Here is an 11,433-nt window from a genome sequence, read left to right as displayed (position 1 = left end):
TGGTTCCCGGGGTGGGCAGGGGTGGGAGCGCTGCGCGGCCTGCGGCAATTTATCCAGCGCTTCTAGTTATATCTCCGGAGGTGTTACAGGAGGGACGCAGTAGGCTTGCCTGCCTGATGTATTTAGTTATACTATAGTTTATTAAGTTATATTTTAGCTGTATTTATATTAGCCTAAAGCTATATTTAAGTTATGCTATTGGCATATTTTAGAAGTAAGTAAAATAATTATTCCATAGATTCCCGTTTGCTTGAATATCAAGATAGTCTTCATTTTTTGGATCTGAAGCCCTTCTTTTCTTTTTTCCTTCGGTTTCTTTTTTAGGTAAAAAATGAAGGTCAGAAAAGGAGGGAGATTTAGGTCTTCCTTTAAATTGAAACAAAAAGGCATTGAAGTTGTAGGAGAATGGAAAACCGTGCAGATCGACCCCAATCTATTTGCTGAGGAGGAGTTTCGAGATATAGTGTGCTTGGAGGAACTTACAGAGTACAAGCTAGTAAGTTCTTCCAAAGTGGGGAAAGTAAAAGAGAAGAAGAGAAGGGCTGAGAGTGCTTCAGAAGAAGGCAATGAGGAGGTGGAAGAACCTGTCATCCCTCCAAAAAAGAAAAAGAAAAACAAAGATTTGAGAAGCCAAACAGATAAAGGCAATACTCCTAATGCAGTAGAAATTGATGTGCTGGTTGATAAAGAGACAAAGTGTAATGAAATAATTGAAGAAGCAAATCGGGAAGACCACAGACATGTGACTGAGAGCATGTCAAGCAGGAAAGACACTCCAAAGAAAAAGAAAAAGAAGGTGTCTAAAAACAAGGCTTCTCAAGCACAGGAAGCCTTTCCATCAGTATCTGGTTCTAAAAAAGTCAAAAATTGGACAACAGAAGTTTTATCTGCCTCAACTGATCAAAAAGCTGATGTGTCTGCATGGAAAGACCTGTTTGTACCTGAGCCAGTGCTGCAGGCCTTGAGCTACCTGGGGTTTAGTGCTCCAACTCCTATTCAAGCCTTAGCCTTGCCTTCTGCCATTCGGGATAATATGGATGTTCTTGGTGCTGCAGAAACAGGTACAAATCTGTTAAAATTATTGTGTATGCTGGCAGCATCCCGTTTCTCTTCTTTAAATGTAGCCCAGTTTTTATGTGTAGAAGAAGCAGCTTTTATGTATTATAAGAGAAGAGCTTTTGTCTTTTGGGTATCCAACATATTAGTAAAGCGTTAGAACTTTGTAACTTACAAACATGGGAACGTCCCATCTTTACAAAGCATGCAAAGCTTTGAAGTCTCAATGAGTCTTTATGCTTTTGGCAGAAGTCTCTTTTCCTGTTTCTCGAAGTGCTTCCTGTTTTGGGAATGGAAAGTGATGCTCTGCAAAAGGCAGAATTAATGAAACAAACAGGCTCATTTCTGCAGCAGCCAAACATGTGCTCCTGGCAAGGCAAAGCAGAGAACCAGGTTCCTGTGGAGATAATTCATACTAGTGTGGAGCAGTGAATAAACACTGGGCACAGTGTTAAGTGTGAATATGACCCAGGTCATACAGCAAAATGTGTCCACCCTGTGCTCTGTCCCCTGGCTTTGCCTGTACATTGTCACCAGCCCTTCTCCCTGCTTGTGCTTGAACTGAGTATTATATCGATGATTGAGAGGTAGAGTCACTTCCATTTTGCGCTCAGCTCATGGTTTGAGCATTACTAGCCTTCATGAAATTTGTTATAGCTCCTTGTTTACTTAATGCGAGGAAGTCTCAGAACATTATGCTCCCTCAAACTTTGTTTGCGGTTCCTGCCTTTGAAGTTTTGTCTTTAGCACTGCAATGTTTTTTCCATAAAACACCTAGAGATAGGAAGCACAATTGGAAGCTGCCTTGATTTAAAGGCTTCCTTTACATTGTTTTCATCTGTTCCAGTTGCTTTATCTCACTGCTTCTCTGTGAAGTCATTTACTGCTCTCAAGCAGGAAGGTATAGTAACTAATACGATACGCAGTCATTTGCATTTTTATTTTAATTAGAAGCTACGTTGATGCTATTAGCTTTAATAAGATTAGAAAGCCCCGCAGGGAGTGTTTTTGAAAATGGGACTGAAAATTTAAATGGTGCTTTTGTACTGCAAAAAAGTGCCATTTTGGCAGTGCTGGTAAGCAAATTGCTTTCTAACTGCAGAATGGAAAGCATGGTTGGTGGCAGGCTGTGTGGTTGCTTTATAATTTTGTATAACCCTGAGGTAGTAGGACTGTGTTTTGCTCATTTATTCTTTCATGAGAGCAATCCAGATTCTCTGTAGACAGTCCAATGGATCGTTGGTGTTTCTGTAGAAACTTGGGAGATGTAAACAACTGCCTGTTAAGAGGTGCTGCAGCTGAGAGAGGGTGAAACTCTCTAGTCCTTTTTTCTGCATCCTATAGCACCCCTTAGCATTGGGCCTGAGGGAGGAATGTATGAAGTTAAAGAACTATTAATCTTCCTTTTTTGGTAGCAGCATTGGGAAGAGTGGCAAGATTTTGATAATGGCAGCAGATCCAGGTGGAGATGCGGGGAATGTCAAGGCTTGTTTTTGCAGTGGGTCTTACCCTTTCTGTTCATTACTATGTAGAACTAGTGAGGTTTCTGGTTAAGGAGCCAAATCTATGTAAAATGATACAATCTGAAACAGTTTAAAAGAGCAAGAATTGGCTTGAGCTGTAGTACCAAGATACACTTTCCTTCTGGTTTTGCACGCCTGCCTATGGTATGTGGTTTGTGTGTTATAAAGATAACATGTCCTGTGAGGTGATAATTTGTGGGTGAATCCAATGCCTGCAGAATAGTTCTGATTATCACAGCCATAATCTGTCTGGGTCCAGTACTGACATTTGCACCAGTGAAATTGAATTACATTTAATTCAAGATCAGCAGTGTTGTTCACCTTAAAAACAGATGTTTTGGTAATTCAGAATCTTACTGTATAAGTGCTCTAAGTACAGGTTATAAACATTTTCTGCCTCAAGTCCAGACAGAAGTCATAAAAGACCTCACAGACATGCAGAAAGGTGGAGAAGTGGATATGAGACTTTGCAGCAGCACTGGTCGTGATGATGACACTGGGCTTAGCTGTTTATTATCTCATATTAAGGTTCTTCCCTAAATAGGCAAGATTCTGTGTTGCCAAATTTGGCAAACCTTTACAGCTTTGTGATATGGACAGGAATTGAGATTAGATTTCCAAAGGACTGCTTTCTAGCAGTGGCCTGTTACAGGAATGGTGTAATAGTGTCTTGTACTCCAGATGCTGCTTTCATGATTAGTGAACTGCTACATCTGAGAAGCTTAATTGTCTGGGGTGGATGTGCTGCTGGGCTTTTCCTAATGTCTTTATTTCTGACAGATAGTTCAGAAGGGAATATGTGGCAGGGATGTAACTTGCAGTTGGTACAGTGAAGTCTTGCAATTAAACTTTCTTTTGACAAGCCTCGTCTCACCAAAGTGGATTCTTTCTTTTAAATTAAATGTATGTGTTCTGATTATAAAAATAGGACCCAGTGCTAGATCAGGAAATTAGACAGTGGAGTATTTCAAAATACAGTTTCTTAGAAGGTCGTAAATACAGGACTACAAATTGAAGATGGAAGCTAATCCTTCAAGTGCATTCCAGTTTGTCCTTGGCCTCATTTGCTACTCCTTTATTTGGAGAACACTGATTAGAACTTTCAATTAGGGTATGGTATTCTCATTATGAGCATGCAGTTCCTTAAAAATATCTTGACTGCAACTGCAGCTTTTTAAAAACACTTTCAGAAGAAATAAATCTGCCTGACCTGCTAGAGATTGGAAAAATACCTGTTCCCCAGGAAATATGCTATTGGTCATGTCAAAGAGATATATAAGGGAAATGGGAGAAAAGATGCTATTGCTGCAAGTTTCTGGTCTTCTAAAGATCGTGGGTTTGCATCTGTTACAATGGTATGCTTTGAGAACAGTGTGTGATTGGCTGTTGCTTTTCTCATCTTTTCAAATAAATGACTTGTCAGTCTGTGTTATTATTCTTGTTTGTTTTTTTAGGAAGTGGCAAAACGCTTGCATTTGCAATTCCAATGATTCACTCTGTGCTGCAGTGGCAAAAATCAAATAACTCAACAACCAGAAATGACAGTGTTTCTAAAGAGTCCCATCAGCATCATGATGAAACAAGATGGGAAAATGAGGATGAAGCAGAAAAAGTAACCCATCAGCAGGTTGAAGATAGCGGAGATGAAGATGATGCATCTTTCACAACAGGCTGTGTGAAGGTGCTGGAAAATGTTGAATTTGATTCCGATGACAAGACACATACTGTTGACTCCCATAAAAAGAGACCTCTTTTAGGACTGGTCCTTACTCCTACAAGAGAATTAGCTGTACAAGTAAAGCACCACATTGATGCAGTTGCAAAGTTTACAGGTACGTAGATCCCACAGGCCATGTCTCAGATTATACTGTGTTTGGATCTTGGCATTGGTGTTGAACCAGCATGTGTGCCACACTTTCTTCCATAAAATCATAAAATTGGTGTAGCTTCTGAAGGGTTAGAGTTTGTAGTCACTGATGTGGGAGAAATGCTTGAAGATTCTTCAATGAGATGCATGTGGAAGTAATCAGTTAATGTGAGCTATTTTACTTTAAAATGTGTCTTCCTTCGAATAGGTGTTGATTCATGCTCTCATAACACAGAATCAGTACTACATACCTGGCCACAGTTAACTTTATTCTAGGTTTGGGTAACGTAGGCTATATATAATTAATAATTTCATTATATATAAAATTTTGATTATACGTATAATAATTTCATTTTTGACAGGTATATCAATCTTTGTATATACTGTATATGTATAACTTTGTTCCATCTATTAAAAAAGAAAAAGAAGTTATGACCATAAATATGGCCATATTGTATTGCTGTATTGTCTGACTTACCTCCTGCATCAGTCAAGCCACAGAAGTGTTACTGACCTGACAATGTTAACATGCCTGACAAAAGCAATTCCCCCCTCTTCCTTTCCTTTCCCAACCAGAAGTCAGTATGTCTGTTAAGTAAATGAGTGAGGACGTGAAACTGTTAAAGATTACAAGTTTTTCCCAATCCTTTCCACTTCTCCAGTACCAGGAATTGTTTATTTATTAAAGAGGATATATAGTGCAATGCACTACTTTTAAGCCCATCTTCCTTTGGTGTCTGTATGTCCTGCTGTGCTCATCAGTCTGCATCTGATTACAAGGCTTATTTTAACTGCTGGGCTGAAATAATCAATTTATGTCATACAGTTCTGATAGGAGCAGTGCTATTTATGTGTAAAAATCTGCTGTCCAAGTGATAATACAGTTGCTGCAGCAGGAGAGGAAATGTTTTGATGTGGACTTTCTTTATTGCCTTCAACTCACTTTGGGAAAAAAATCTGCACCTGGAAGCATGGTGTTCCACAAGTAGTCCAGAAGAGAGATCAGTGGGAGCTTGGATACTGGAAGGGTCTTGCAGAGTAACATGGAATTTACCATGGGCCAATGTATTGTTTGAAGAAGTAGGGTGAAATAAGCCGTGTGTGGAGTCTGCTTCCAAAGATAAACTCCTTTTAGTACTTCAGCAGACTACTTAAAGCTAATGAGGTCTGTGCTGCTGTGCAAGAATCGTTAATCGTGTGGAGGCATACTTGGTAGGATTGATTATTCCATAACAAACGAGCAGTTATTTAGTAAGACAAGCATTTCTCAGTCTTACTCTTGAAGGGATCTTCTGGTTATTCTTAACAGGAATGTGCTTGTTCATGCAAATACAATCGAGAAAACATGAGACTCTGAAACGTGTGTAAACAAATCTAACAGCTGTGGATGTGATTCTTCATGCTGTTGAAAGACGTGTACTAATTCATGGCATGTAACTATAATGAGGAATTTTTTGTAAAATTGAGTGCATTGTTGTATGCTCAGTGTTACATAAAACCCCTGAAGTTTCCTGGCCAAAATGCTTGTTGAAAGTTGCAGTGTAGAGTGTTTAAAACACTTCATGAAGTAGATCTATATAACAACATTCACTGGTAAATTAGTGAAATAAAATCTGTTATTTATATGTTCTAGGCATTAAGACTGCAATTCTAGTAGGAGGCATGGCTGCACAGAAGCAAGAACGTGTACTGAATCGAAAGCCAGAAATTGTAATTGCAACCCCAGGCCGTCTGTGGGAGTTAGTTAAAGAGAGACACCCACATCTTTCAAATCTTCGTCAGCTCAGGTAAAAGTGTCTTTCCAGATAACTGCTGGATACTGAACTGGGCAGCCCTGCATACTGATTAGGTTTACTAACAGGTTAAATAATTTAGACTACATAAAATCACCTGTTTCCGTGTCAGTGTTTTATTGAAATGCACATTGGTTATTTTGATGGAGGAAGATGTCAGTTAAAAACAATAGTAAAGAACTGATTTTTCAAAAGGAAGTGCAGAAGGCTGCTGTAGCTGCTCCAGCATACCTGGTGTTCTTTTCAGTTTTGTATGCATAACATCCTTTATGTGTTTAGCAGGAAAAGTTGTTTTTAAATGTATCAGGTTTGTATTTAGCTACACAAGTGTATTTTTACTGTGTGTTTTCTACTTGACAGGTGCCTTGTGATTGATGAAGCAGACCGAATGGTTGAGAAAGGTCACTTCTTAGAGCTGTCTCAGTTGCTGGAAATCTTAAATGATTCACAGTATAACCCTCGACGGCAGACTTTTGTTTTTTCTGCCACTTTGACTTTAGTCCATCAGACTCCCACAAGAGTTTTACAAAAAAAGAATGCTAAAAAGATGGACAAGAAGACCAAACTAGAATTGTTAATGGAAAAAGTAGGAATAAGGGGCAAACCCAAAGTAATAGACTTAACAAGGAAAGAGGCTACTGTTGAGACTCTGACAGAAACCAGAATCCACTGTAACACAAATGAGAAGGACTATTATCTCTATTACTTTCTTCTCCAGTATCCAGGAAGAACCATGGTCTTTGCAAACAGCATAGACTGTGTAAAACGCCTCAGTTCTCTCCTCACAATCTTAAATTGTGATCCTCTTCCTTTGCACGCCAACATGCACCAAAAGCAAAGGCTGAAAAACCTGGAAAGGTTTGCTGAGCGAGAGAGGTGAGTTGATTTTCAACTTCCTAGTAGAGAAAAAAAGAAATTGCATAAAGGGTGGTGGGGAGGGGAAACAACTCTGTTAGAGTAGGAGCAGGTTGGGGAAGTTAGCTGAGGATGTGAGTCCCCTGTTGATGAGCCCAGGATATTAACGATTAAGGATGAGGTTTCACAGTTGAGGTGATGAACTGGAACAAGTTCAGTGGAAGGCCACCCAGATGTTCAAGAAGCACTGACTCTGCAAGAGGAGAGGCTGAAGGCACTGGCTGTTTGTATTACCTGGGAAAAGTATTTTGTGGGGACCTAATGGCAGCCCTCTGACACCATAAAAGAGGAAAATCAAGAAGATGGTGCCAGGCTTTTCAGAGTGGTGCTTGATGGGAGAATGAGGGGCAATGGGTACAAGTTGAAATAAGATCAGGCTGGATGTGAGAAAGGGCTTTTCATCTGTTAGGACAGTTGAGCATGGGAATAGGCTGCTTGTCTTGGAGTTTTTTGAGGCTCAGTTGGATAAAAGCCCTGAGCAACCTGGTCCAGTCTTGCAGCTCATCCTGCTTTGAAGAGGAGGTTTTATTAGAGACCTCCTGAGGTCCACTGGAGCCTGAAATATCCTGTGGTCCAGCAGCTCGTTGCTGCTGAAAGAGCTGTCACTTGCCCTGTTTTCAGACATGTTTTTAGAACTCTCCTGCACACCTCTGCCCATGTCCTGGCTCTGCAGCTCATTTGATCCTCTGTAAGTTATTGAATCTCCCTAAACCATCAGAAAACTAACCACTCATTACTCATTTGCAGGTTTAGTTACATAAATTAGCATCCCAAGGGTCAAAGTATCTTTGAGCAATGCAAAAGAAAGGGCAATTATGCTTTCCAGCAGTGGTGGGCAGCCAGGGCTTACCCAAGCAGACCTCTCCTGCCATTTTAGGAAACATTGTTTTGGGGTGTCTTTGGGGTGGCCTTTGGGAGGAGGTGTTTGGTCTCAGTACTTCCATGATCCAGAAGCCTCACAATTTAGTCCTGCTGTGAACTGCTGTGTGCTGTCTGGGAATTTGTACCTTGTTAGGAGATTCAGGCATGGAGAGCAGAGGTTGAATTGCTGTGATGGAGCTGCAGCATCCCTTGGCAAATGTATTGATAGCATTTGCATAGGTTAGGTGAGGTGTTTTCAGAGACTGCAGATTTTCAAGGCAAGAAAGAAATCTATGAGACCATCTCTCACAGCCTTCTGCAGGTTGCAAGCTGTAGAATTTTCTTTTGCTATTTCTGCTTTGCACCTTGTAGCAATAGAGTATGCAGTCAAATGCCATAAAATCTCAATGAATTTCCATTATCTAAAAGGAACTAATTTCAGTTGCTGGGAGATGTTTTTGAAACAAACTGTTCCATATCCTGGGGAGACTTTTGTCTCTGTAGAGACTGCTTATATAAAAGAACAACTTCTTTGAGTAGTTCATCTTGTCTAAGGATAAGGAGAAATAGTAATTGTTAGAACAGAACTCACCCCTTGTATTTCTAGCTTTTAATTTACTGAGAGCTTATTTGAGTGCAAGTTGGCAGAAGATATTTCACCACCAAAAACTGTTATTTAAATAGATAATGTGAAAAATGTGATTTTCCTCAACTGGTAAAACTTCTAATAACATGTCTGTACTGCTGGAGGATCAACTGTGTTTTTAATTGTGTGGTCATAGCAAGCTAAAGAAATTCTTTAAAACCTGGACAGTGCACTGAAAAGTGTAATGCAGGGGCACATACCCCCCACTTCCTCATTAAATAGCAATTTGTTCTAGCATTTTTGTGAACTGAGAAGAAAACGTTAGGAAAACACAATCCAGCAAGGTAGTATTTATTTACTGGAAACACAATAGACCTACTGAAGGCAACATTTGCATTTTTTAATTTTACTTCTAAGAATTATTGTTTCAAGAGTGCCCTTGAGTTAAATTGGGTATCGTTTCTGTAAGGACAAACAGAATGCATGTGTCCTACAGATAATGCAGTATAAACCTGTTCTTTAAACTGCTATGGTAGAATTCTAGGTTGCTGTATTTTATGTTCCTTGGTACATGATTTACTCTTCAATTTTATGTTAATTAAATTTTGTCACCTTCTCAGCTGTGTCCTCCTGACAACAGATGTTGCAGCTCGTGGTCTTGATATTCCTAATGTCCAGCATGTCATCCACTACCAGGTTAAGTATTTTTAATGTTTTTCCTTTTACTGTTTTGGTTTGACATACGTTTTTGCTGATACAAATCCTGAACACTGTAAAGCTGTAATTCTTGGTCCTGTGTATAGTATAGTCCCAAGTACAGAAATTAAATCATTTAACTGTCCTTGGTGCTTTGTACTTAAAGATCTCATTTCTGCAGTGACTGACTGCAGTAGGTAGTACTTTATGAATGTGTGATTATGTATCAGAAATGACATAATAGATATGATCTTCCTTGTTTTTTGCTCAACTTTGGTATCCGAAGGTGTGAAATGACTCAGCCATATAACTCTTCTCTGAGGACACATAAAATATTTTCCTGCTTTGCAAGTGAAATGACAGAGGGTCAGAAGTTAGGAGAGACGCACAAAAGATTACGCAAGGAAAAATGCTGGATCAGAGAACAAAAAGTGTGTCAGGACATCATCTTTTACATTACTTTCATCAGTGTTACATGCAATGTACTGTGTGTATGCAGCCTCTTGTCCAAAGCATGCCAGGCTGCTGGTAGCTGTCCATGGCCAGCTGCATGGCTTCTCTGAATCCTTGCAGGTCCCTCGTACTTCTGAGCTGTACGTGCACAGAAGTGGCCGAACAGCCCGAGCTGCCAGTGAAGGCCTCAGCCTGCTGCTGATTGGCCCTGAGGACTTGATCAATTTTCGGAAAATCTATAAAACATTGGAGAAGAGTGAAGAGCTGCCATTTTTCCCAGTTGATACCAAGTGCATGACTTCTATCAAGGTAAAGAAACAACAGTCTTTTTGCAACCTGAGTAGTTGCTTTCTTACTTGTATTACTGATACGATATTGCCTGTGGTGTTCTTTCCAGGTTTCAGATGAAATTTACTCTTGAGGACCTGGATTTGAAAATTAAGTTAATAACACTTTCTGGTTTTTTAAGCAATATCTATGATTTCTCCTCAATAACTGGCACAAGAAAGGTGTTCAAACATAAATATCACTTGTTTTTCCAACAGCAGTATATGGAAGCGAGTGTGTTTTGTGGCTGTGGAGTTGGGGTGGCTCTGCTAAGTACATTGTTTAGAGGCTCTTATGTTAAGAACAGACTAGACAACAGTAGCAGGTCCAGGGATGTTCAGTGTTTTTCCCCTGCCTCTTCCCATGTGAAGTAGTGAGTTGTCTGCTTTTCTAGAAGTTCCTGTACTGTGAGGCCACAGCTGCCACTGAACCCTGTCAAACTGTGTTTCCCTTTTATAGGTTATTGCCCATTTTAAGGAGGATTCATTCACTAACTCACAAGATGGGTAATGGTTAGGATTTACAAAGCAATGTGTTTTAGAAAGCATCTTGTCACTGCAGATTTTCTGCTTCTTGAGTAAGAGACTATTTCATGTCTCAGCATTCTCTTAAGAGTTTGGGTGGTGTCAATCATGTACAAATGGGACATATTTAAATACTGGATTTTAAAGGAATCCAGCTGGGGTTGAAATGTCTGAATATTGCACAGTCACTGAGAACAGGGAAGAATGCAAGCAGTCAGATAATGTAGCAGGTGTCTTCCCCATGGTATTCTGATTCAGGCTTACCTAACTGGCTTGGACTGAGCCCAGGGTCTACCCCAGTGACAACAGCAGTATCCTCACCTTGGGAATAATGACAGCAAGCTTCAAAACCCTGGCTTGCTGCAAATAGGGTATTTCTTTCAGGAGATGCAGCTGTCTGAAAGAGGAAAGGAAATAAAATAAATGTTTCCACAGATTCATTTTTCTCCTCTTGGTAGTAACGAAGAGAACCTGATTTCCACCCCTGTCTCTCCCACTGCCCCCTTCCACCTACTAAATGTTTCTAGTTACTGAAAGAAATCTGTTGTTTCAGAGAGTGTTGCTTCAGAGGTTCCTTCTGTGTTTCTTGATGAGTAGTTCTTGGCTCTTATCATGCTCTGTCAATTAATGGGCAAATAAATACTGTTTCTACACTTTCTGTTTCCTGTCGCCATCTCACAGTGATCTCTCCTGTCTGTAATAGTGCTCTTCTCCCCAGAAGAGATCTTTGTAACTGTAGTTGCAGGACTCCAGCCTCATAAGCCCTTGGAACAGTCAGGTCTTATTTATGCTTTGTCCTGGGTTTAATCACAAAGTCATTGTAGTTGGGACT

At 40.0% G+C, this 11,433-nt stretch overlaps 1 protein-coding gene across 1 annotated transcript in view; it reads left to right on the top strand.

Annotated features, from left to right (window-relative positions):
• The first annotated feature begins 305 nt into the window (after positions 1-305).
• Positions 306-11,433, top strand: part of DDX24 (DEAD-box helicase 24) — a 14,851-nt gene continuing 3,723 nt past the window's right edge. The window contains exons 1-6 of the mRNA XM_017729032.1: positions 306-1,061; positions 4,034-4,411; positions 6,080-6,233; positions 6,600-7,115; positions 9,222-9,297; positions 9,871-10,059. Coding sequence (XP_017584521.1) covers positions 332-1,061; positions 4,034-4,411; positions 6,080-6,233; positions 6,600-7,115; positions 9,222-9,297; positions 9,871-10,059 — 2,043 coding nt within the window. The 5' untranslated portion in view covers positions 306-331. The remainder of the gene's footprint in view (positions 1,062-4,033; positions 4,412-6,079; positions 6,234-6,599; positions 7,116-9,221; positions 9,298-9,870; positions 10,060-11,433) is intronic.

Source organism: Corvus brachyrhynchos, unplaced genomic scaffold (assembly GCF_000691975.1).
Source record: "Corvus brachyrhynchos isolate BGI_N302 unplaced genomic scaffold, ASM69197v1 scaffold1, whole genome shotgun sequence".
Taxonomy (NCBI): Eukaryota; Metazoa; Chordata; class Aves; order Passeriformes; family Corvidae; genus Corvus; species Corvus brachyrhynchos.
Note: the sequence above shows the minus strand (reverse complement) of the source record. Positions and strands in the feature narration are given on the sequence as shown.